Below are 27,903 nucleotides of genomic sequence, written 5' to 3' on the forward strand. Positions count from 1 at the left end.
CAATGCAGCTAAACCTGTCAAACCACTTTGTGGGTGTCATGGCAAGAAGTCGCGCTATTAAGTTTTACCCCGGGGACAACGCCCATCCCCATGTCACTGATGAAGACCTCTTCGCTCGACGTGCGTCGACAGGTGCGAACACACCACCCGGCCACTCCATCCATCTCGGCCCCTCGACAAATTGCTTTGCGCGCCTCCGTTTTCCAGCGCCGGTGTTTGTGTGCGTGCACGCGCAGCGATATCCTCGCCAAAGCCAAATTGCTGCCATCTCCCTTATCGTCGGAAGCCAATCGAGCTCGCCGCCGCGTACGCCTGGCGTTGCACGAGGCGCAATCGAAAAGGCAGGGGCGTTCAAATCCCGAGGATTGACTCGGGCCTCATCATCCCTTTGAGGGTTGATAAAACGTCGGACTGATTTACAGAAAGACAACAGCGTCGAGCACCCCCCCCACCACCATCGGAATGTGGAATTACCAACAAAGTCTGGCGGTGATGAGCATTTTTTATCTGAGCAGCATGACCACTGGGTTTATTTTCCCCCATTACAAATGTACATTGGTGCCTCGATAAATAAATTACCCCATCTTAGGTGTGGCATGATCTCTCCTGGCTATGCTATATTTTAAGTTTGTATTACAGAACACCTTTCTTCCACTGCAATCTTACGGCTTATTATGAATAATAGGTAAAGTGGTCCCTTCTTCATAGCACATACAATGATTCTTCATAGCAAATACAATGCTTCGTCAAGGCACATACAATACTTCTTCAAGGCACATACAATACTTCTTCAAGGCACATACAATGCTTCTTCATAGCACATACAATGCTTCTTCAAAGCACATACAATGCTTCTTCAAAGCACATACAATGCTATGAAGAAAGGTAAGAACAAGCAATCAAGGGGATTATACACCTACGCAAATACAATTTCTTATTGCTGCCTTGTTCAATGTTGACATAACTGCACCAACAACCAAATGGACGATTACAAATACCGCCCTTGTTGATTTGCTATGCATGAATATATATTGTTGAAGATTCAAGTCGGTAATAAATTTAAGCTCGTTTTAAAATGACGACCCCATCACCGTTTTACAACGCGGGAGGGTTAGCGTGTTATATTTCTAAAAGGAAACCGTCTGAAATGCACATTATGGGGAGGAAGAGCTGTCGAAAATGAATAGAGAAAATGAAAGATAAATGATGATGGTGAAGGCATAATTCAATCTAGACACATTAGACTGACATGTAGAAAGCCCTCACATCATCTCAGGTGAGCTTAAGGGCTCTGACATTTCGAGTGGGGCATTTGCTTTCAATGACAGCTAAAATTGCAAGTAGTAAAAATATTAGCAATTCAACTGTAGAAAAGTACTGTGTTACAAGTAAAAAAAAAGGAAAACGTTACAGTTTGCAGTGTCAAGCTTTTCCTTCCTACACCAACGTATGTTACCATCAATAAATAAGGCAATCTTATTTTTGATGTAACTCACTAAACTGCTTTGCTTAGTACTTTTAACATTTAGCATTATTTTGCTATGGTATCCACTCATTGTTATGTGACAATTGGAAGGTTACAAGCTTAAATAACCGGTTTGCGGGCAAACTCAACCCATCATCCCCCCAGGCTCACTAAAAGAGCACCAATTTGTGGAGTGTCATTAGAAGTCCACATTGAGAGACTGATCCCCTGCCATGAGAATGTGGAATTTCCCTCCACTCGCTCAGGGCTGTCAACGGTTAATGGGCGCCACTATTTCCACATTCGAGAAGGGAGACAATAACTTGTTTCTAGAACTCGCATAACGTCTGGTTAACAATGCCGAGCTGTCCACAGCAAGCGATACATATGTAAGAAATGTCTCGGGTCTAACCCAGGGTAATCTTCGCACGACGCCACTGAACAATGGTCTCTTCTCGGCATAAGTGTCAAAGCGAATCCTGAATGTCACAAGTGGACAGGGCAGAATTGTTGATCGATGTCTCTACTGTGATGGGGCTTGCCTTGTGACACCGTCTGCCTTTGCAGCTCACAGCCATGCGTAGCGTCTTATCTCATTGGCACGACTCATCTCAAAACGTGGATTTTGTTTTCCCTCTGCAGGCACTTCAGCCGCACCGAAAGGCGCGAGGATTTTTCAAAGTGGTCCTTTTGTTTGAAACGAAGAGCCGCGAAAAGGACAAAGAAACCAAAACAACACTCGCTGGACCGGCTGAGCCAAGGAATAGGAGCTGTCGACACCCGAGCTTGCCAACACGGCGCTAACGATCGCCCAAGCATGCCATGTGTCGACAAAGCTAGCTCCAAACACCACGTCAACTTTGCCCTCGAGCCTAATCCACGTGAAGCCATTCTTCACGGTGTACATATATACCCAGGTAATTATTCACCATATAATTGTGCAGACTGCAGGGGCAAGTGCTGTTGTAGCGAGCACCTATTCAGGGTATGGCAGACGCTACAGCTAGCCACCTTTAGTATTTCCAGTCCTCATTTTTACACAATGCACGAGGCACTCATTTACAACAGAGCTCACCTACGGGATGCCCAGAACAGGTTCAGAGATTACTGATGATGTGGCGTGGCTGTGGCTCGGTGCTTGAACCGCCGGTCAGTGATTGTACACACACGCACACCAAAAATGTGGATTCCTTCAGTGGGTGGCTGCACCAACTTTTGCTTTAAAATACAAGAATAAACGTGCGTCTTAGAAATTGTGGACTTTGGTAACAATAATCAAACATTCTCGCTCTTTGCCCTTAAGAGCAGGCAGGAAAACGCCTTGATACACACATCCCAATGTTGTCCCGCCATCTAGAAAATCTGTCACATTTGAGATGCTTTATAAGTCCAAACTGTGATGTTGGTAAATATATATTTTCAAGTCGATCCTGTAGATTTTCTTACACTTGGAAAAAACAAAAAAAACCGATACATTCACTACACTAACACATGATGACTAAAGCCGACCAATGCAACTTCACCAGTAAAAAATCTGACCGTTTTGCCTTTGCATCCTGTGCTATTATATATATTCTTACGTATTCCTTCCACACTGGTCTGCTTGCGAGCGCGCCTGCGTGTGTGCGCGCGCACGCAGATGTCCACCCTGTGACAGGTGCTGAAGCAATCTGGAGAATGTTAATCAGTCGAGTTGGTATTTTTTTCTCTGGTTGTTTGTTGAAATCTGGCCCTGCGTGGAGGAGGACGACAGCTGCGCAAAGCCAGTGCTGCTCTCACACTTCCTGCAGGTGCCTGTGCTTACATTTTCCAAGAGACACGGCCAGCCAAGCAGACACAAGAGCTCGCTCAGACACACACACGCACACGTGTTTCCCCACCACCCAAACCACTGCTTTGCCTCTTCCACTGCAAGCCGTCCACCTCGCAGGCATCGCTTTGTTCCCCAAAGACGCGAGGGGAGGGAGACGTGGGGCGAGTGCGTTCACGCAAAGGTTTGCGGTCCGAGCGCGCAGTGGCCGCCCTAGTTAATGCCGCGTGTGCGCATTAACGCACCAACGTACGACTTGATGTGGCAGAGCGGTGGGAGCTTTTGTTTGCCGCTTGCTGTAGAGGTTCGTGGTTCAAGCCTCACGGCCGCCCTGGTTAATGCCGCGGGTATTTTAACCAATAGGCGCCGTCTTCCTCACAAAGGATGTCAAGGTTACCGTGAAGCTCTTCAAAAAAGCGTGGGTTACAAGTGCCGGGATCAGCCCCCTCTAGCAGACTAAAGCCGTCTGAAACATAGCGCCTTAGAGATACCCTTGCATTCTAAGAATCGCACGAATACAAACTGTACTAAATGACTATTATTACAACTCACAAGACGGTTATTTTAAGTTTGCTTTATTTCCTTGTCTAACTTGAAATAACTTCATAGCTTTAGTGTGCACTCTATCATCTTTAATGTATGTTATGATGTTTATAAAACCAATGGATGGCAATTGTAGCGTGGTGGTGTTATGGAAATATAGTATGATTACAACTTCTACTTTGGCTGAAGCATAGATTATGATCGACGGTTATTGTAATTGTTAGGCATTGTCCAAGTGTTGCTAACATACATTCACGTAAAAGGAGTTATAAAAACGTCTTGTACAGAATGCTTCAACATTCATTTCTTCATTTAGACATACGGACAACTGTACTGGAACGGGCGTAACTTCACGAGCATCTATTCGGGCCAGCAAGGCACACGAGGGATGGATGTGAGACCAGCAACATGCTGAATCGCCTCCATCTCGCTCTCCATCCCCATCAAATCCACACCAAAAGAGGCTTTTGGCCCCAGCTGTCGATTGAGGTTATTGCTCAAGAACATTGAACCCAGGTTTTCCAGGATGGAAGGAAGCACACGGTGGAACCACTACACTAGTGCTCCCCCCGTGATCACGTATACACTCGTACAAAAATAATATTCTCTATTCAGCTCTCTAAACCAAAGGGGGCAAAAAGTGCTCCCTCGTGAACACTTCGCAAAGTTCCAGAGTGGCTCAGGTGTGGAAAGGGATGTCCAAATACGAAATTGGCCACCTTTGTCTTTCTAATGCAGACCATTTCACCGAGCGTCGGAGTCTTCCCAATCTTCTTCTTCTTTTTCCGTGTGTGTGTGCGTGAAGACTGGTACTGTAGTTGTTAGTACACTTACGTTTCTATTACAGCAACCAAGATTCGATTCTTGGCCCATGCATACCAGTTCTAAGGAGCACCTAAATTCTGCCCTCGACTTTCCTTCACCCAACTCTTACTTCAACCGATTAAATGTTGCCAAATGTGGTGCAGAATGACTCAAGGCGCACGCCCGAGAAGAGTTGACAATCTGAAAAATGCATCGCTGAGCTAAAGCCGATTGAAAAATAGAGTTTCGATTTAAAGCTTTCGTGACTGCAGGGATTCATCTTCTTGGTTCTTTCGGTAAAGTCACGTAGAAGGGAAATAATAAAATAATTAAAATAAAACGTAATAAAATGGAAGGGTAATAAGTATAACCCGTAAAAACAAAGTTTTTCACTATAAATCCTTTATATGCGTGGCAGCGAACTTAATATAAAGGATTTAAAAATATATTCGCCTGTGGAGGACGCGGGGATCGATCCCGCGAACTTTAGCATGGGAAGCGAGGGTGCTACCAACTGCGCTACTCCGCCACGGCCTGTGGAGGGGTTACGCTCTGGGCTCTTACATTGTTACGTTCAGCCAAAGCCATGAATGAGTTCTATTTGAATATATGTAAAATCATTTTTTTTGCCTATAAAGTGTACAATTTTGGGAATTTTTTTTCACGAACATTCATTGTCTCGCACAACGAGTCTGTGTGGAAAATGTCAGCTCGATTGGATCACGGGAAGTGGGTTAAAAAACGACCGAAATATTTGCACGGTCGTAAGCAAGCAAGCAAGCACGCAAGCAAGCAAGCAAGCGAACTTAATATAAAGGATTTAAAAAATCTATCATCATGTAAACTCCTTTGTCAAGGCGCTCTTCTCCTCCCACCCAGCTTAAATACGCTGCCAAGCTTAGCAGTATTCATTGGAGCGCTGTCTTTCCGACAGCTCTGTTTCTTCACCTGAGGACGGCTGCTTGTGTTGTGGCCGAAACGTCGTGAGACTTTTATTTTTTATGTTTTATTTTTATTATTTTATTATTCACCTTCTACGTGACTTTACCGAAAGAACCAAGAAGATGAAAAACAAAACTTCACGAAACAACAGCTTGAGAACAGGACTGCCCCTTGACTCAACATCAAAATAAAAAAGAATTGGGGGCGCAGGTGGCACAGGTGCTGCATTCCTGACGACGGCCCTGCCAAAGGAGGTGGGAGGAGGTCTGGCTACTTCTCCTGCACAGCCGGGTGTAAAGTCAACGCAATTCCAGGAAATTGATTGCTAGCGTGCGTGCCTGCGTACATGCGTCCGCGGGTGGTTTTTTTGGCACCGTTAGTATAATGCTTCGTGCCGGTGCGGTGTGTGAATATTAGTCCTGAGAAGACAAATACGGCTGGGTATGCTTGATCCTGGCCTCAATAACCCCCCCCCCCCACCACCTTGCGTACCGTGCTGATCTTGCCCCGGTGCTCTGCAAGGTTTAACAGGCAGCGTTTGTCTTTGAGGCGGTTAGTCGTTCCGTGCTTTTATCATGGCAATGCGTATTTGACTCCCAGTCCGAACATCCATCATCATCAGTGGCAAATTTGTATTATGAACCAAGCATACGCCACCCCAAGGTCAACTCAGCAGAAAATCCTGATGTGGTCTCAACATCAGCACTGGGCGAGACAACTGTAGGCCAGGCCATTTATGGTTTTGCCGACGCAGCCCACTTGTGTGTGTGTGTTTTATTTGAGAACTCACAGTTTGTTGAGGTTTTCCAAGCCTGTGAAGGCTCCGTGCATGTCTTCTATTGTCCATGAGATTTCGTTTCCTGCCAGGTCTCTGTTAACAGGCACACAAAAAAACAAAATAAAGACATAGCAGCAGCAGCAGCTTACTCCCGAGCCAAAATTCCCAGCAGCCTTCCATGGTAATGGTTTCACATGCGATGAATAATGTTGGCAGGATAATGTTTTTGATGGGAAATATTGTCAAAGTGACAAAAAAATCCTTGTTTTATGCATTCAATCAGTCTCACTTTAAATGAGTGCTGAACACAAACGTTACTTTACAAGTTGAACGTTCATACCGTGTTCAGTTACACACGAATTGTAATAATTTAGCAGATAAATCCAAAGCCACCCAACTGTAACTATCGCACGTATTCGTGAGTAAAATACTGTCACCAAAACGTAACTGCATACGGCAAATTGTTTCCATTCTGTAATTCAGTAAAAGCACACTTTAGGCCACTCGCAAAACGTATAATCTCACTTTGGCAGTGGCCTGAGGGGCACGTAGACTGGATGGGATTGCGGTGTGGCAAGTCAACTTGTCAGCGAAGTGAAAGGTTACCAGGTAGAATTCTTCTTGGGCGTAAACTCGGCCCATAATCCCCGCCGAGCAGATAAAACAAGAACCATTTGGAAGGAAGTCCACGTTGGACGTTCATCTTGTACCGCAGAGGGATATCCATCATCCGGTGGTCCCCCTCGACTAAAAAACTGCGCTCCTAGACGCTCATTGCATTACGGTGTGCAATATAAATGCACGTTGTTGTTGTGGTCCTAGATATGTACTTGCGCCCACCGCGGAAATGTTGAATTTCCTGCGTTGGTTCAGGGCCTTTTATCCAAGTCAAATGCCCCCCCCCATCCCCCCCCCCATTACTTGTTGGAGAAGCAGGACACTCCGAATTGACTCGACTTTGAATGGAAAACCCCTGAGCAGCAGAAAAGGCCAAACTCGTTTAAGTGTATTCCAGTGGTTCTCACCGTTCGTAGCCCCCCCAATGAAGACCACTAGCACCCCACCCCCAAGGTACTCGGGGGATCATTATTCACTAAGATCACTTGTCCACACCTCTAGTCAACACAGGGTGAAGAAGTAAGGGATATGTAACCTGAAGCATTACACCTTTTGTCGCCGCAATGCGGCGCTGACATTCGCTCGCGCGCAATCAAACATTTCTCCCGCACGGTATCCATACAGCAGCCTGGCACCACCCCCCCCTCAACTACTGTTCTAAACAGTGGCGGCTCTCGTTGTTGCACACGACAAAAAGGATCCCCCCCCCCACACAACCCCTCTCCTGCCACCTCCACCGCCGCTACTGCAAAACGAAATCCCCACCCCCACCGCGCAAACAAACACGCCCTAATCGGAGTGCCTTCACGGCTGGCTGGACGCAAATGGCCGTGGGGTAGCGCAGCGTTAATCAGAGCCTCTCTCCCCTCTCCAGGGCCGTACGCTGCCCCAAAGCCGACCCCCGGGCCTCAATGGCCGCCTGTCCATGCCACTTTCACACCCACTGCCTCCCGTCATTTCCTCTCAACAATGGCACTTAATCAAAGCAGGCCTGCACCCAATTCTTTTTCCACTCGAAACTCTTTGACACAGAAAGAGGCCCCCCGTAAGGTTCGTGTGTGTCTCTCTCTTGGCTTTCCTTCTCCCCACTCTCTCCTATTTGCTGGCACCAAATAACCACCCCTTCTCAAGAGTTATACCTTTCGGACATTCAATGAAAACCTTACCATTTCAAGTGATTGGCAAACAACTGTAATGCAGTCGACGAGGAATGCTTGCAGCTCGTGAACAGACTGTCATTCCACCAAACTACGTTTAGCTGGCCCAAGTTTGTATGAAGTTGAACTTCTTTCGCACCGTACGTAGCCAACCGTGCTAATCGGAGGTGCGGGTAAAAGTTTGACGCTTTAATAAAATAAGCACCACTTTGGGGTAAAGTTGAGTGGTCCACCTTACGACAAGGGTTGACCCCCACTGGAAACGTAGAATTTCCTGCACTGGCTCAGTGCAGCGAGTAGAGACAACACGCACGGCCCCATCGCTCCTTGGAGCAGGAAGACACTGTTTGAATGTTGACCGATTTGCAAGGGCACTTACTGCAATGGCTACGGGCACCGTACAACAATTGGTGAAGGCGAATTGCATGACAATCTGCCAAGGTTCCTAAGGCCGTGTGAAAGGTGATGAAGGTGGGGGGGGGGTGGCAGGAGCAGACACGTATATACAGCGCGGCTTGCGGGAAAATGCGACGAGAACTTGGCATTTACGTCAAACGCGCGCAGTGATCGTGCCGAAACGGGGCAAGGCATGCAAGGTATGCGGCTTGCGAAAGAAATATTTCGTTCAGGTGAACACATTTGCTGAACGTGTTGCGGTTGCATGGTGCAATTAACTCACACAATCTTTGAGACCCTGCTCACCCTTATTGCTCACTGGTGCATTAAAGGCTAACAAAAAAGCAGGCGCCACGCTCAAGTGTAAAAACGGTATCTTTGTAACGAGCGGCGATTTTGCGTAACTCGCTATGAGCAATGATGATAACTGGGCGTGTATTTATTTACAGGGCATGTGGGCAGTAGCATGGTGTATGATATGCGAATAGATTTGTAAAGTCTACAGATCATCTGGCCGATGCAACAAATGGCATCACACCTCGCCATCACTTCTTTCCTTCTGCCATACTGCACGGTCCACTGTCACAGTATCCCACCAGCTGGTCTCCTAAGCTCTTTTACGGTGGCGCGATGTGAACTACCTCGCCCGGTATACAGGAGGTCGTGGGTTCGATCCCAACCCAGACCTCTGTATATTCCGAGTTTGGATGTTCTCCCTGCGGTCGCGTCGATTTTTCTCCGGGTACATCCGGTTTTTCCCTCCACATTTACAAACAAGAGTTTAGAGTATTTGGCCGCTATAAATCCCCACACAAGCCACTTCGTTGCAGACAGGTCACTTCTGAAAAAAAGCTTTTTAGCTCAGTGGGCCTTACCTGGTAAAATAAAAATGGTTTCGTTTTTTGTTTAGTTTTCCCCTTGAATGCCACTCCAATGCACATGTATTGACACCCAACCCTCCTCTTATCCTGCACATGTTCCTCACCGATCAGATTGTCCTCTCACCAATTAAAATCTACTACGCCGTCACACACACTCTAAACAATCACGACTTGAAAGAACCTGTACGGCTGAGACGCGTATGGCCAGCGTGCATGACGCTTGCCCAGACAAAGGTTTTACCTCCTCCCCCTCACCACCTTCCACTCAAGCCATCAACGCACCTTACTGCAGGTAAAGTGAAGTTCAATGTTTATTTATTTCATTTATTCCATATATTTATTCATTTATTCCATTTATTTATTGTGTTTCTTGTTTTTTTAAATGATTTTATGCATGTCATTACTGTAAACTTCGTGTAAAAATGCTTTATAATGAGAAATTTCTTGTGTCTGGAACCAATTAATGTAATTTACATTAATTATTATGGGGAAAATGAATTCGGTGTTCGAACAAATCGGTGGTCGAATGGCCTTCTGGAACGAATTAAGTTCGATCTCCGGGGTACCACTGTAGTATGGTAATGTTTGTTGAGTATGTGTATATATGTATATACAGCATAGCTACCTGTACCATTATGCTAGGCTACGTTTACAACATGCAATCGCCTACCCAACGCAGTGCCAATGCCAAGGTTGGCGAGTTTTAATTTAGTAGAGGTCTATGGAATGTGGAGGCAACTCTAGTTTCACCATTGCCACTTAGTTCGCTGCTCCAGGAAGCCACTGTACATTTCGACTGCCCAGCGGCAGATGCCCCTGCGCGCTTCGGTAATGCGAATTTACAAATGAGTCGAAAAGCGCGGTTCAATGACGACCGTTGAAAAAGCGGAGCACTTACCACGAAAAAAGCGACGTAGACCGTGCAGAGAGGTGGACTTTGAACACCGTGTTTTCGGCGCGCGCGCGTGCATGAGAGCACGCGTACAAAAACATCGCCAGTACGGCTTTGCGTGCGCACGCACACACACAACACCTTAATTGCACCTATGGGAATTTCAAAACGAGCAGTTGCTAAGGGGGCTGAAACATGTTTATTCCTATTGTCGGCGGGGCTGCGGGCACGCACGTAGCCGCACACACAAGCCCTCCTTATTGGGTTGAACCCGGTGAGCGTTAAGGACGCCAAGAAATGCGTCAGCAAGGCCTGGCAAAAAGAGCTATAACACACTGAACCAATAACGCGAGCGGAACGTCACACTTAATCGCCTGCAGACCCTTTTGAGGTGGCAATCGGGGCTAAATTGGCTGCCTTGTAGTTTTGGACTTCACCGCGATGGGTCACAGTGGCACACGCATGGGGAAGAATTAGCCAGCCACTGAGAATACCGTTGAGGTCTCCGTTTGACTCATGTTTGCGTAGAACAGACGTGCGCGATAGTCGATTTTGTCACGCATATGAAATCCGTACGCGATGCATGCAAATAGTTTCGACTGCGTCACGTAACTTAACGTGAGAAGGTCGTGGAATCCATATACTGGTGATGGGTCAACTTAGGTCAGTAAAAGACGTACACTTTTGTGGCAAGTCTACGGTGGTTTGTTCTACAGAAAGACTGGCCTCCCATCACTGTTTCAGGTCCACAGGTAGAGTGGATCACTATCTCATGCTCTATGAAGCAGACACTTTCACGAGACTTTGATGCTTTTGACTCTGTTCCTGTCCATGGGCGGCCCTGGGGCCACTGCTCAGTGGAAATGCTCCAGTCCTTTGGTGGGGAGTAGAAGCACTATACAACAACCTCCGACAAAGTTGAACTCGTTTTATCCATTCCAGACCAAGACATGAACTTGCACGTTTCCGACTTAAGAGCCAAACACTACCCACAGGGCCACGTGGATTGGTTGGAGCTGCCAGACGAGTAAACTGTAACTGCCAAGGAGTTACAGAAGAAGTAACCAAGCTGTGTGCCCATTGACATACGGTGGCCACCTACCCACACGCCAAAAGGTATGTGAACGTCCTATTGAGCCCCTCGGTAAAGTAAAAGAAAAAAAAAGAGGCTCTTCACCCCTGACTCACAGCGTGAGGAGGCTGCGCAGCTCCTTGAAGGCGCCATCGGCGATGTTGCTCAGGTGGTTGTGAGCGAGCAGGAGCGAGCGCAGCATGCCCAGCCCCACGAAGGTGCCCTCCTCGATACGGCTCAGGTGGTTGTGTGACAGATCCCTTTGGACAAGAGGAACCAAGGGGCAAGAACGCACGCGACTCAACGCCGGGCACGTCCAAATACACGGATTGAAATTATTTAAATCGATTCCTGTGATCGTAATACACGCAGAGAGAGAGCGTGAGCAATTTGATGATTTGCGATTCGTGCGGATTGCACGTAAACGTTAAACTTCGGGCGGTGGAACGAGATGGATGAAACAAGACGACGACGAGCGAGATGGCACAAACGAAGCGTAGCTCTTCCATCGCATCGTGTCACCAAATCATGACAGAACCGTTGCACGGGAACCGATTAATATCGTCTCGTGTCAGAAGTGATGTGACAGTGAGTGGGGTGGTTAATGCCAGGCTGTGCCGCCGCCACCACCGCCGCACTCACAGCTCGTCCAGCTTCTGGCAGAACTCCCAGGCGTCGAGGTCGATGCGCGACACGTTGTTGTGGCTCATGTTGAGCTGCTGCAGGGAGGAGAGGCCATACAGCCAGCCCTTGGTCACGTTGGTCAGCGCGTTGAAGTCCAAGTGCCTGCGGAGGAAGAACGAGTCGCTGTTTATCACCACAACGTGGGCCTGATACCTATGGTATAGTGTATCGATGGAACCAGATATGTCCACCTATGTATGTTGAACTTCCACACTGCACGTAGCCAACCATGCTAATTGGAGGTGTGGGGGAAGGACAACAAACTAAACACAAAAAAGCAGTCCTAAAGAAATGTGTTTTCAATCTAGATTTGAAAAAACATAGCTCCAGTGGCTTCTTAATATCGGATGGAAGAGCGTTCCAGATGGCCGCGATGCAGTGACCGTCTTTATTCGATTGCTCGCCAAAAGCCGCTGCGAGCATTACCGGAGTTCGTGCGACCAAGACCACCACCACTCGCATTTATATCACGGGGCTCTCACATTGTGGAGATGAGTGGGGGGAGGGGGGTGTCTAGCCTGGCTGCAAAGCTAAAATCACGTGACTTTGACTTTCAATTATGTTTCTCATTCATAAAGCCTCCAGGTGTGTGTCAAGACAGCCTTGCGATACGAATCCTGCAAGGAGTGGTGACGCAAGTGTTTGCACCGCACTATGAATCCGGCTGTCTGAGATTGATTGCCGGTCATGGCTAATATCAGTGGCGAGTGATAACGGACGCGTTTTGGCCTTGGTAAATATCAGCACGAGAGATATGAGGGTGGGTGGTGTGGGTGCTTGACTAGACCAACTCATCAATGCGATGTTTTTAGCCTTAATAGGTGCTCGCTAACAGCACTTTCCCCAACAGCCTACACAGGGTAAACAACTTTTGAATATGTTTCCATGTGCATCCATGGTATCTACAACACAACTGCTATTGCATTTCTACTCGAATTATACATCAACAGGAATTGACCAAACAACCCAGTGCATGATCCTAGTGAATACAAGAGTCCCGACACTTGGCAAGGCTTTCTTGGGTAAGACAAAGAATGTTCAAAAAAATCGAATTGACGTTATGACTACGGCCAGCGTCAATTAGCTAAACATCTGCAGCGCCGAAGAGGAAAGGAGAGCAGAAGAAATATTGGTAAAACGAGCCCTTTTCGCAGACACTTACAAGATCTCCAGCTTCTCCAACCGCCAGAAGGCACCGTCCATCAGACGCCCGATGTTGTTGCGCTGCAGACGGAGCGACTGCAGCGACTCGAGACCAAAGAAGCTCAGGCTCTCGATTCGCTTGATGCGGTTTCGCGTCAGCTCACTGCAAGGGTTGGGAAATTCGTGGAGACAATGGAGGTGCGGTGAAATGAGCACAGTGTGAACCAGACCGAAATCCGCATCGGAGATGCTACTGGCATGATTTTGCGTTTCTTAAACAGCTAACTACGTCACACCACAAATGCACAGACTCCTCGCGGCACATGTTCGCGAGACGTAAGAAACGTCGCCAGTCCGTCAGAGAGTCGGTCACGAATGGGCATCTGTGAAAAAGAGGTTCATTTCGATTTAAAGCTTCCGTGACTGCAGGGATTCATATTCGTGGTTCTTTAGGTAAAGTCACGTTTCGATTGCAACACAAGCAATCGAAACGTCGTGAGAATTTGATTGTTTTATTTTTATTATTTCCCTTCTACGTGACTTTACCGAAAGAACCAAAAATATGAAAGAGATTCATGCCTCATCGGATTCCTCCAGTCACGGCACTGCCTCAAAACAATTTGTTGTGCAGAGCAAAGCAAAGGGCTCATGATAAAAATTTGCAAAATAAATTTTGGCAAATTACTTTATTTGGCAATTCGTTAACAACATCCCTCCCTACAGCTAGACAAATGGCAACCTTCACACCCGTGCTGTGTTGTGCCGCACAGGGATATCTTCCATTAGGGGGTCCGCTAGGTGGAAAAATAAAAGACTAAAGTTGGGCATTGTAATGATTGAGGCGGGACGTGATGCAAGGCGCTTTGAGTTGCCGAGGGATTTAGGCAAGCGTCCTTATTCTGACGAGGAACTAAAGCACAATGAAGAGCAGTGTACCACCTATGACCTTTCACCATGACCAAAAGTCTCCACGTTTTAATCCTAAGGGGGTTTCTGAAATTCCTAAACTCTCTTCCCATTACTGATTTTTTTTTTTGCCGAGTTGAGAATTGGGAATAGTTTTTCAAGTGAAGACAAATGCAGGAAGCATGTGGGGGACAAATTAAGTCTTGAGAGGGACAAAACCATGAAGTTTCAGGCATTCTCGAGTCTCCTTGCTGTACCCGACAGGGAACGTACCCCGAACAACAAGCTCTATGGTAAGGAAAGCGGTATGCTTTTGTTGTAAAATCGGCATTCAAATGTCAGGGCTTGTGATCATGTAAGTGGTTTTATGTCATCGCCATACAAAACATAATGCTTTAGTCTATCAGCTAAGGGGGCTTACAGACGATTGTTTTCCACTAGCATTGGTGGTTTAAACGATGCAACATATGGACTGGTGTCCACTTCTCCGAGTCTCATCAGCAGGCTGTGGCCTGCAAAAACAAATGCTTGATGTTACAGGAAAGAGCTCTCCACAAACACCATTGGATCCCAAGCAATGTTCAGCAGAGCCGCAATATTGTTACTAATAAGAATGGAAATTGTATATCCCTCATTTCTTCCATGATTAAATAATTGAAACAAATTATTGAATTAAACCATGTGATGATCCCCAGAACAGTCATCTCTCCCAACAGATAAGCTTAAAGCCTATAATGACAATGCCAGGGACCCTATCAAACCGACAAGACGTTGCCTTTGGGTTAAACGTGCACACACTCTGAGCAAACGTCTCCTTTAATTACAGGCATGCGTCTCGCGATTAATGAAAGTGTCCATGGGTATTTAGTCCAAGGCAAACAATCTGCGCGATTGGTAGTTCGTTACAGACTGACGAGTACAGGAGAGAGCGCATGCAGTTTTTGCCACAGGACGTTTAACGCCCCCCGCGAAAAATACTTAGGGCAGCAGTCAAGAAATCCGAGACATGTGGTGTGTGCATTCTGAACCACTTCGGCATATCCCACAGCTGCGTGAACAATGACAAACACGCCTCTGTGCGTAATGAAATAATTGAGGTGTTGGCAGACTAATGGCCCCTTTTTCTCGTTTCAATTAGTTTTTGTCATCAGCATTGTTCGTTGCCGTATCTATTTTTATGCGATTATCGGCGTTTTTCAGATAAACGCAGTTTTGCTGCCTCCTTTAAGAGGTTCCCTGCTTGTGTTTATTGTGAAACGTAGGGTGTCTTTTGTTGCTATCAACTAAATGAGGTCGAGGAGAGAAAGTTGTTGGAAATAATAAAACACTTTTCTTCGTAAACTTGCAATGAAGACAGCTCGCAAACGACATCAGAGCACGCAATTGATAACAACCAATTTAAAACACCAGAATATCGGCCGCCTTATCCTAGCTCTCGCGGAGGGCTTCTCGCCACCACTGATGTCCTCTTCTTTTCACCCCCCTCCCCCCGCAATGTGTGCAGATACTGCTGACTCAGTAGGTACTACTGACTCTATTGTATGTAGAGTGTGTAGGGATATATGACTCTATAGTAGATACTACTGACTATATTGTATGTAGGCTATGTAGGCATATATGCCTACAAATTAAATTTATTTTTTGGGGGGTCCACTATCTATAACTTTGTGATTAAGGGCTTCTGAAAGGCTCTTATATTTTCGTAGATGGACAAACGTAACGCCGGGCTTTTATAAAGGTAAGAGGATGGTTTAACATTGAAAATATTTCCTCTGCTCAAGGCCCTCATGTACAAGAGGGGAAAGCTCATTGATAAAATAGCAACGATTTCCCCAAACTGCTACAGACCCGTCACAGTAAGCAACTCAATGCTCAACTAAGCTTTGGGTCGTGTTCATCTCTGTTGGTAGCCCTACGCCAGCGGTCAAAATTCCACATTCGCGTGGGAAGGAACTCGCCATTCCAGAAGGGCAACCATTATTCACTTCCCCAAAAAGTTGTTCAAATATTGCTGACCACAGAGACATGATGGGATTTGAAACCTGCAAGTTTCTGAATGGGAGTCAAAAATGTAACATTCGTCAACATCACTTCCCACTCCCCTAAAGTAAAACATCAATAAAAGGCAATATTTTAGGCAATGGCTCTTCTTCATAGCATAGAAATTAAATAGGGCTATTGGACAAAATGCCAACTTTTCCGTTTGTTTTTGTGTGGTTTTTTTCCCTTTTAGGGGATCAGAAGTCAGGTGGCTCTTGCCACAGTGCCATCTGCCCGGTTTGGTCAAGATTAAAAAAATAAAATACGCACGTTGTTTTAAAAAGTTGAAATGCTACGCAAGTGAGAATGGCTGTTTGATGACAGGCAGTCGAGCGCTGAGAGAATGAGTGTAGCAGGGATGCTGCGGAAGCTCTCTAACGGGTTTAACATGGATCGGGGCGGAATTTCACGGTCCTGGCGTCACTGCCCATCCGAGGGCACACGTGCAAATCTCATCAGGAGGCCGCAGTAAGGACAATTCTGCTAAAACACCGAGCGAACCTTATTAGCCAAAAACAGCCCAAAGTAGCTGTTCGGTACCCACTCATGGATTACAATTAATTGCTACGCTTTTAATACATGCATGTAATCGTACGTGTAGGAGTTGGTTGTGACCCATAGTCTTCTATGCGGTTGGTTCACGTAAATCCTGCAGCTACTAGAGGTGCTGCATTCACAGCAACGCTCAAAAACATAACTAATCCTTGAATTAGATCGTGATGCTGAATCGCTATGATTCGCATAATTGCGTGTTGGGTGAATCGGTGCCCGTCCTTAAACTACCAACAGGAATACAACTCACGACGTGGACATTCAATTTGGTGGCACAATCAGACAGATAATCGGATGTTTGAGTATTTGAATGCCGGTCAAGGGTCGCCTCAGCCCATCATCCATACAGGGTCGATAAAATGAGTTCCACTCTGCTGTTAAAGCAACGTATTGTTTGTGCTCTACATAATCTGTCCCTCGTTATGAGAATGGAGATGCGTGTGCCACCCCATGCTCATTTGAGCACAGAGAACCCCTCCCATTTGATATTTGTATTTACCTTGGCACGCCGACACAACTTTCCAACTCTTATCAAGCGGACGAAGGAGTGCCAAGCCATGGAAATACTTATAGAATGGACACAAAGAGGCATTTCAAGACCTGGGAATGACTGCGCTAGTTTTTTTTTTATCGCAACCACTTGCAAAACAATAGGACAAAAGAAAGAACGGCATTACAAATTTGAAGACGAACAGACTTGAGAATAAAAACACAAATGAAACGTGGACATTATCTGATGATTTAGATGAGTGTTTTGCAAAAGGAAACAAAAACATTGGCAGTTGGGTACAATTAAAACAAAAACCATCTCAAAACTCACCATGTGCGTGGTTTAGACTGCCAACCATACAAGAGGAAAATACATTGTTTTTATTCTGAAAGCCAATTTACAACAAAATTTGCCTTTCACATGTCTTCTGTTGTGAGGCAGTGTTAATGATGAACATGAAAAGATGTTAATATTCATTTTAAATGATTGTTTATACCTATGAGAAATTCAACATACATTATGGATACATAACAGATATGTTAAATAAAATGCACCGGGACCTATTGTAATCGAGTAATTTTAGAATAACGAACATGCAAGCCGTCTAGTAAAAAATAAAGTAAAGAATCAGTCATAACTCGAATGCAATTGAGGTAAACGTTCCAATGGAAATAAATAAATTCCGCTAAGATGCATCACTGTGCAATGAATACATCCGCCAGATGTTATAACAAGCTTTTCAATATTACACAAAATACATAAAAACACGCCAAAAGATTGATGTAAAATTGTCTCTCTTGTTCACAGGAAAAGGGGGTAATGGAGGTTTTGCTCAAATTTTTTGCTTTTACTGAAAGACAAGTTTTACTAGCCGACGGATTCCAAAATAAAAGCCCAACATACGGAGAAGACATTGCTTCACGTGTGCTGCGACATCTGCTAAGGCTATTCATATCGCGATTAACCGGCGGTCACGTGACCGTGTGGAGCTAGAGGTTAAAGGCTGGAGGTCACAGAGAGGCGGGGTGCATGCCTTGTGGGGGAGTTTCGCTTGAGCAGGATACAGGAACGGTCATTTGGGTGATTCTGACAGCGTGAAATTAATCAAATAAAACACCACGCTCGGCTACCTGTTGGCCGATGGCCACTTGACACGCTGATTTTAAATGTGGCGTAACTGCCACCGCACAAATCATACGTCCATATTTTATTTTAAAAGGAATTTTCACACGAACCCATGACTATGGACAGTAGCAGTATCGGGTGGCTTCACTGCTAGATTTCCTATTCTTCTCTTCCTCCTAGAATGTTTTCAAACTCATGAAGGATCTGCCTTCCTACCTCTCTTTATCCTGTTCCGGACCATCATCTCCGCATCCACTCCACAGTCCGTCACATCCTCGCTCACCACTTTGAGTTCCCTCTTTCTAAGCCCACCTCTCAGTCTACCCTCGGGTGCGTCCCTGTTCCCTGCTAAATACATTATTCTTGTCTCGCGTTGTATTCCCAGCCATCTGAGTAGACTTCGGGGCCCGACGGTGGCGAGATGTTAACTATCTCGCCTCGTATGCAGGAGGATGTGGGTTCGATCCCGACCTTGATGCCGGCATATTTGGAGTTTGCATGTTCTCCCCGTGGTCACATGGATGTTTCTCCGGGTCCTCCGGTCTTTCCATCCACATTTGGCTGCTATAAATGGCCACGTGATAAGCAACTTTGTTGGGCTATTAGTTGTGGCCAGGTCGCTTCTGAAAAAGAGCTATATAGCTCAGTGGGCCTTATCTGGTAATATAAAAAGGTTTAGTTTAATTTTAGTTTCTTTTAGCTTGTCCGAGATAGAAGGGTCCCACCACTCCTGCCTTCTTCCTCTCCTCTAAATATTTGACGCTACCCTGTCTTGTGATCCGAGGTCCATCTCACCATCCTCATTTCTGTGGTGCACAACATCCACTCCTCCCTGGATTTTAGAGTCTAACATTTAGACCCAATGTACAGCAATACCAGTTCCATTACCATTTTATGTCCAGTATGGGTGGGTCAGCAAGTAATATGTACATCGCAGCGTTAACTCGCCTGGCCTGCACTACTGCACTGGGAACTCACACAATACATCCTTGGACACACAGTGTACAGATATTGAGGACTCACAGGTGCTGCAGGTGCGGTAGCTTGAACAGCTTGGGGGCCAGGGACGTTATCCGGTTCTTGTTCAACTTGAGACTCAACAGAGATTGTGAGAGGTTGTCCAGGCAGCCCAACTCCAACTGAGAAATCTTGTTGCCATTCAAGTTTCTGTGGGAATGATGAAACGGAGGTCAGCGATCCTTAAAAGTTGTATTCGTTTAAGTTATTACAGTGCGAAACACGGAAACAGGAAAATGCGGATTCAGGTACAAGCTCAGGTTAATGACACGATTCCCATTGTCAAAAAACGAATTTTTGTTTTTTGGCAGGAATTGTCGCTAAGAATGGATGACAGCCGATGGTCCAGAATAGCAATGGTGAGATAGAGGCAACCAATCAATGGATTTTATGAAAGAGGGCAGCCAACCGCGGAGACGGATTGAATAAATCCGTTCAAGTGCAGGCGCTAGGCGGATTATTTTATTTGAAGATCATGAGAAGTGGTGGTGGCTTTGGGTGGCCATCATCCAGCAGTGAATTGATAATAGGTGGTGACTAAACGAAAACAAACTAAAAATCTACAACCCCATTTAAACCCAGCATATGTAAAGGTGACGTTCCATTATTCTCAACTGCCCTGTACAACTATTCACCTGGCTGTTAAGATGTCCAGCGTAGTGCACCCACATCTTTTTAATAATAAGATATCTGAATCCATTGTCATCTGGTCTTAATTAGTCTTTCATTGAGTACCAAACAAAGATCCCCTGTATAGCCTTAACACTGTTGGGGCATGGTGCTGTTAGCGAGCACCTATGAAGGCCGATACGGCGCACCAGTGGGTGGAGGTCAGCACTATGCCTGGCCGCCTTTGTCTGCCTAGTGGCAATGTTTACACACCGCACCAGAACAGAGCTCGCACACGCACATGTACATTAATTTTATTTATGACCAGCTGAGAGCCCATTGAGACAAACATCTCTTTTTTGCAAAGCAGACCAGGGATGGGGAAAAAAAATATTGAAAGAAAAGTTAAGAGACATTAACAACAAAATCATACAAAGACGAGATAAACTATAGCATGGTCAGTGGTGACCGAGCTGAGATCATTCGCACCCTGCGTTTGAGAACTCATTGAACAAAGATGGTCACCGCATTGCACGATTTCAAATGCGCTTCTGAGGCCGTGTGGAACGCTCTTACTTTCGGCATTAGGAAGCCACTGAAGCTATGCACTTTTAAATCTAGATTGAAAAGGTATTTCTTTTAAGAATTGCGTTTTGTTGCGTTTAGTTTCTTGTCCTTCCCCCGCACCTCCGATTAGCACGGATGGCTACGTACGGTGTGAAAGACATTCAACGTCATACGTACGTACCTCAAACGTGTGGCTAATATTTACAGGGTGCTGATGACAACAGTGGGGTTTATATACTTACAGGTGCTTCAGGCGCATGCCCTCTGGAAAGGAGCCAGCCTTTAACTCCGTGATGTGGTTGTTGCTTAGCTCCAAAGACTCCAGCGACGAATACTTGTGGAAGTCCTTTGCCGCAATGGCTCGGATCCGGTTGTGCTGCCTGCATGCAAGCGATAAGCACACAAGGGCACCGTCAGCCTATACAGGACCACGTTCAAACAATCGCAGCAGCTCGCACAGGGGGAAGCCAAGGCACTTTGAAAATCATTTGCGTATTTACCGTGGGCATGCGAAGGTGCGACAGTTGAAATGGTCACGTTGACGAGAGATGTGTTGAATTGTGTGTGTAAGCATCGACTAATCGACGATTGATGCAAATTTACATATTAAGGGAGTGAATGACACTTTACAAAAGAGACAAAAAAAAAACAACATTAAATGTAAACGAGACGGTGAAACTACGTAAAAAATATAATCGAGAGTTGCATCAACTCAGAAACATGAAGAGTGAAAATGTTTAAGAATCATGCGGCGGGGGTGCTGAATAGTTACGAGCCTACTCATGCAGATTTTACATTCTTCCACTGGAAACAAAACTTCCATCATCCTGTATGACCTCAACGACAAGGAGTTATCTAGAAAAAGGAGGCTTACATACGTGGCTGAAACATTTTACGTGGGCCGGAGCAGGCCCAAATGATTTTGGCCAAGTTGTGTGTGCACGTGCGAGCGAGCGCGTGCCACACATCCACACTGCGCCCCAAGACGTACAATCAAAACAAATAAGACGTAAACCCAAAAGCAAACACCTCTTTAGTTATATTCTTTGGGTCTTTCGGTAAAGTAACGGAGATAGGTTCAAAGAAAATAACAAAAAACGACGACGTTTCGATCGCAACACAAGCTGTCGTCATCGCGAAAAGGGGGTTAGCTTCTAAAGGCAAATTGTTTATAAAGGTTTAAAATGGGCATAGCCCAAATGTCAGCTGCATGGGTGGGGCAGCTAGAGTTAATGTAAGTGATGGGCAGCGACCACGATTGGCGGTGGGTTTCCACCAATTAAAGGGCTGCCAGGTAAAAATTAGCATGTTCATGTAAGATCGGTGAGCGGCCTCCACGGCGAGTACGCCGAGGTGGCTATGTTAATGTGAGAGATTAGCACGTTAATGTGAGAGATTAGCATGTTAATGTAAGATCGCAGAGCCGCCGCCACGTCGAGGTACGGCGCATCAAGGTGGCTGTGTTGGTGTGAGAAATTTTACCTGTTAATGTAAAATCGGAGAGCCGAAAATAACGACTAACATCGGAAGGTGGCAGGATGGGAACATCACAGCCAGTTATGACTTAAACAGGTTGATAACGTCCTTTTAATGATTGCTAAATGTGTACCCATCTTCTCGGTTGAAATTGTGTCTGTGTCTGTATATATGGATGGCTTCATGAACAAATCTTTGTTGATAGCCAGTGGGTTTGCAAAGTACCTTCGTCTTCGAGAAATCAATCTCGTGTGAGCCCACCGCATTAAAACAATGATCAGCCACGGCCGAGGAATTGGTCCGACTGTGTTTCAGATCGGCCTTGTGTTCACAAACACGGTCCGAGACATGTCGCTTAGTTTCCCCAATGTAACTACTGCCACAGACACAGCTAAGTTTGTAGACGCCGGGGTATTGCATGTCAGGGATCACATCCTTCACAGATGGGATCAGATCACAAATTTTAAGTACTGTGATGAATCGGACCTGGATCTTGTGTTTTTTATAAGATGTGTGCCCTCTCACTGTTCCAAATGATTCTGAAGCTTTGTTACCATACACTCTGGACTCAGAAGCAATTTCCCCTGCGCCCCGCCTCGTATTTTAAAGCAAAAGTTGGGGACGTATAATACAATCCGGTAGTCGGTTGACTATGACCTCATAACGTTTTATTTATTTTTGTATTGCCACATGGCCCAAGATTTGGGTCTTACAATCCGGAGAATAAGGTATGTGTCGATTAAGGCAAGACCAGGATTGTCATCATGGACGAAGCCAACGATGCCATCACACCTCTGCAATGCCTTCTTATATTCACCACATCCCACAGCTGCCACACATTACGTGGCCAACTCCAAGAGATGCCCAAACAGTATGCCGCCATTTAGCCGCAGGTCTTCCCATTGGTCGCCGGACTAATGGGGATCACGCCAAGGCCTGTCTCATTAACATTAAATAGGACCCGAGCAGAGCTCTGCATAATGAAACTCTAGAAGCCTGCCTTATTTCAGGCAGGTAGCGGATCCTTTGCACTGGCATTCGTTTGCAGAATGCGCACATCAAATGCTTTGGCCTCCAGCCATACTAAGTCAGTGCGGACCATCTGCAATGCATACCAGTCTCTGTCGTCCAAATGGGGATATAAGGCACACGAGAGGATAGAATGCTTGCATGCATGTGCGCAGACTGCACAGCAAGAATGCAAATGCTGATGCACACGAGCGGATGCACACGCAAAGCATCAAGACAAAGATGTCCCATATAGGCTTAACCGACTGTTGGGGCAAGTGCTGTTAGCGAGCACCAATGAAGGCCGGCACGAGCGGTGGTAAACACAAAGCCCAGCCGCCTTTGCCTCCTCAGTGGCGATATTTTTACACACCGCACCAGGTACTCATTCGAGGCCAAGTCGACCTAGGGGAGGCCCAGGACCAGTTGGCTGGGTTCGTAGCGCAGCACGCAAACCGCTACACTACCGCACACGCGGACACACACGCACCTAGACAAACACAAAGACACTTGCACAAACCGACCACATCTCCCCTGGCTTGCTCGCTCTCGCGCTCTCTCTCAAAGCGGCTTTGTGAAATCTGCTCCAACTGCAGGCACAGTGACAGTATTGATGTGGGTGATGTTTACTCAGGTGGGAATTAGGGCCCCTCTCTTGGGGTAAATACATTAGCCCTGGCCTGTATTAAACCCAGTGGTATATGGAAATTCACTGCGTTCTCATCCTTGCCACCATCGTCGTCATCTGCTTCTTGCAATATAGCTCTATAAAGTAAACAATTGCCATGTAAGGTTATTTTCATCCGCTTTGTATTTCTGCATGAGTGCCTTGATTCCTTTGTTCCATCTATTCTTGGGTTATCCCTTTGTGCTTGCACCATGTCTAGCTGCCCATGTTAGCATTAATCGAGAGCCACTGGTTGCCATTAATTTAAATGATGCATCATGCCAAATAACTCGTGGTGTTCTTGTCAGAGAAAACACAAATTTTTAAAAGGCATTCATTTTCTGTATCCCTCTATTTGTCGATCATCATAAGTGTAAAAAAAACAATTAATCATCTATTAATTTGCAATGCAATCTCTGGGAAAATAAAGTTAAACATATCAAAAGGAAGCCACCCACTTTAATTGAGCACATCAAATTTGATAAATTCCGGGGTCAAAATAATTCACTTTCTACTTGTGAGTGCAAATAAAAGTGTGTGTGTGTGTGTGCATTGAAAATCTAGGTTTTTTAAGTTACCTAATAGTGTTGCTCTTGCTAAGGAAGAGGGCAGCACAGCAGCTGCTCCGGCGCCATGACGGGCAGCGATAAAAGTCGCCCGTCATGGTCATAGGCTGGCCAGCCACAGGCGCTGTGATTGGAGCAGACGTTTGCCGTCGTAGGTGCGCGCGACCATTCGCAATTTCAACAAGGGGGAGGTAAAATGTACGATTATTAATTAGTAAAATTTAGTCAAAACCACGAATAGGACCACCATGGCCGGGACCTGGACCGATTTAAAAAAAATGAAATCTTGAATTGGCACGCGATGCGAGTCTGCGCTGAAAATTTAAGCTTGCTAGGCTTCGTAGATCCGAAGATATTCAGCGTCAAAGATTCCAAAGAATATAGACAGACAACACGGCAAGTTCAATAAAAGTGTGTAAAAATAAACTGCTTGATAGGCGAGCTCTCTTACCTGGTAGGAAATAATATGTATCTGTATTAACAATAAAGCGAACTTCAGAGCAGTAGTCTTTTCCTATTTAAAACAATCAACCGCATATGTTTCATGGGAGTGATTGTAACCAGCTGTCACACCACCACACTGTAAATATTTTCACACTTAAGCCGTCCCGGGAACACACACACACACACAACCGTACATAATTTAACAAGATCCAAATGTTGCTGTTTGTTCAAATTTCTTGTTTATTTTTGATGTTTTTTTTGTCTTGTTGTGCAACTCACAAACGTGTTTCCATCTTTTAACAAAAAAATTGCTCGGCACCTGCAACTTTGTCACTCTACTAAATACTTTATTGAATGCCATTAGGTGAGAAAACTCCACCGAGTCCCGTGGCATTTGGGCTACGTGCTTTTAGATTTACAGACTCCTGTTGGTTTTTTTACGGTGCAAAGTGCATTCAAATGCCACGACTGGCACACACAACAGCACTGCGAGTTCTTTGGCCTATGCGAGAATACAGTTTGGACCTTGGGCTCAGCATCCGTTGTGCTGGAGAACAAAACACATGCTCTGATTCAATGGTATAAGATGCTGAACTGAGAAAAGTTAATCTTAAAAAAAAACACGATTGAACCATCAGTTTTCTATTGCCCGAATGCAGCAATGCCGACAATCGGGCAGTAGAAAACTGATACACTGGTGTCAGAACAGAGGGTTTTGTTGTCATTGGAAAACCTAACACTCAACCATTCATACAATGCAACAGTCTGCAAGAGTTCAACGCCCCTTATCAGTGACCATGTTATTTATCAATGTTATTCTCTTTGGAAATACTCAACCACAGTTTTTATGTTCTGCTTCAGCATTAAGGTGAACTGCTTTTGGTATTTAATGAAAGGCTTAATTCCAAATCAGGTGTGAGGCCATCAAGACAATTTTTTTTTAAGATCTGGGGGTAGTGCAGTTCGAATGCCAAGGATCGGGTGTAACATGGCACAGGACAATACAATATAACAAATGGAATACTACACATGTACAAATAAGGTTATGGCCTGCGACGGAACTGCAATGTCAGAATTTAGGAAAAGGAATGCTCGTTTCTTTCAGTGTTAATTGTCAGGTCCACATGTTTGACAATCGGGGCCAATTAATGAGGGTTAAGGGAAGCTCTCAAAGGCCAGTTACCGCACGTCAAACTTCAAAACACACGCAGCTGCTTCATCGCGGAGGCCCATACTCCTTGCCGACGCTGATTAATCTGTAGCAGATGCAATGCTGCGAGTGCTGAAACTGAAATACATTTTGCACGCTCTGCCAAACACTGTAAATTCATTTTTCAAGATTCTGAAACACCTTGGTTAAAACATTCTTGCCGTGTTTGAAAACTCAAATTTCTCGGCACACAAGCTGCCCAAAACTTGGCACAGTTGCGCTGTGTGTGACCATCCACTTTTGGAATTCACTTGAATTAGTTGAAATCTACAGAAGGGATATCCATTTACAAAAATGTGTTGACTTTGGAACATCTAGAACTAGGCAACAAGCAGTGGCTATTTCATCAACGTTGGCAACATTTACTTATTCTCAAAAAAGAGTGGGGTCTCTTAGCTGAAAAAAGTATTTTTAATTTGTGGGAATTAATCTAGACATCAGCTGCAAAAATCCACCCTTAACTGCCACCCAGATGTCCTACTTTTACTGCCAACTTGCACTCCATGTAAATCTTTATAATCCCAATAAACTATTCACCGTGCAGCAATGTAGGATATTCAGACGTACCTCGTAAAATGCTTGCTAAGAACACAGCGGTTCGTCCCCCTTTTAAAGTTCCAAGAACAAACTCTTTGCAAAGGTATGTAGTGGCTATAGGCCTGGTAAATAACCAAATGTAGACAATGATTCCACTGGACTGTTATCGGACACCCTGCAGCCCCTGCTCAGGCCAAACTGCATGAAGGCCCTCCCCCCTTTCCTAGGCTGTAAACCATACATCCACCGGGTCCTATTAAACAATGTTTACAGCTTCCAATGTTATCCTAAGTTAGCAAATACGAGAACATACTGTTCCCCAGAAGCCCTTTCATGTTTCTGATTTGCAGGAACACTTAATAAAAAGGTTTATGTATGCTTTTTCACACTCAAACACAAACACCGTTCTTCACCGATCGTGTCAAGTCAAATTAATCTCAGAGTGTCTCTCCGCTCATATCATGAGTGCGCATCCATTAAGTAGTAAGGTTTACGTGACAAACCTTACCGGTTAGCTGTGTCGGGTGGTGGCGGGTTAACGACACATTTACACATACACGATCTCACCCAAAAATCTTTATAAATGAATAAAATTGGCCACGCAAGTCTACGTGTCAAACTGCTATAACTTTGATCGACACCAGACAAACGATAGTCTGGGTTGTCCCCCAGCGGCAATTTGAGCTCCCCCCACACGAGCCAGCTCCAAGCACAGCACCAGAGTTCTTCTGAACCTAAAACTGTATATACCCCCTCCCCACCAACATGGCTTAATACAGGGGCACCATAGTGGCGAGATCTTAACTACCTCGCCTGGTATGGTGGAGGTGGTGGATTTGATCCGACCCGGATGCCTGTATATTGGGAGTTGCTATTTCTCCTTCCCCGTGATCGCATGGATTTTTTCTCCGGGTCCTCCTGTTTTTCTCTCAACATTTAGAAACATGCATTTAGAGTATTTGGCTGCTATACATTTCCACTTGATAAGCCACTTCGTTGAGTTATCATTTGTGGCCAGGTCGCTTCTAAAAGAGAGCTACATAGCTCAATGGGCCTTACCTGGTAAAATAAAATAAATGTTTTCATTGCTAATGTGTCTGACGAAACTCAAACGATCCCCCGACAAGACTCCTTAGCAAGACAGCCGAGCAAGTAAAAAAACCCCGGCATAGATAATGCTTGTTAATGTGGAGTTGTAGCTTCCGTTAATTATACGTGTGTTCGGCACGCTGACATGTTTAACAACATCAGCAGCACCTTGCCATTACCTGTTTTGCGGAGTGAAAGGGGGTGGGGGACTCAATTTGTAATTCATTCAGGCAGCCCATTTTTACAGCACGGGAGGATCATATCTATTTCATCCGCTGACATTACATAACCACAGGCCTGCCGACTCCAAATCTCTAAATTACAGGCTTGCATGGATATCCAATAAACAGACGTAAAGATCATTGCAAACCTGTTTCACCACAAAGACACGTCCTGGAAATTGCACAGAGAACTA

General features: G+C 45.5%; 1 protein-coding gene across 3 annotated transcripts in view; it reads right to left on the reverse strand.

Annotated features, from left to right (window-relative positions):
* The window catches only part of LOC144945613 (leucine-rich repeats and immunoglobulin-like domains protein 3), a 74,282-nt gene that overhangs the window by 17,781 nt on the left and 28,598 nt on the right, over nucleotides 1-27,903 (reverse strand). For all 3 annotated transcript variants that reach the window (XM_078874140.1, XM_078874139.1, XM_078874138.1), the window contains 6 exons: nucleotides 20,734-20,871; nucleotides 19,322-19,465; nucleotides 13,205-13,348; nucleotides 12,001-12,144; nucleotides 11,475-11,618; nucleotides 6,355-6,435 (listed from right to left, as the gene is read on the reverse strand). In XM_078874140.1, the coding sequence (XP_078730266.1) occupies nucleotides 6,355-6,435; nucleotides 11,475-11,618; nucleotides 12,001-12,144; nucleotides 13,205-13,348; nucleotides 19,322-19,465; nucleotides 20,734-20,871 (795 nt within the window). The remainder of the gene's footprint in view (nucleotides 1-6,354; nucleotides 6,436-11,474; nucleotides 11,619-12,000; nucleotides 12,145-13,204; nucleotides 13,349-19,321; nucleotides 19,466-20,733; nucleotides 20,872-27,903) is intronic.

This window comes from Lampetra fluviatilis, chromosome 38 (genome assembly GCF_964198595.1).
Source record: "Lampetra fluviatilis chromosome 38, kcLamFluv1.1, whole genome shotgun sequence".
NCBI lineage: Eukaryota > Metazoa > Chordata > Hyperoartia > Petromyzontiformes > Petromyzontidae > Lampetra > Lampetra fluviatilis.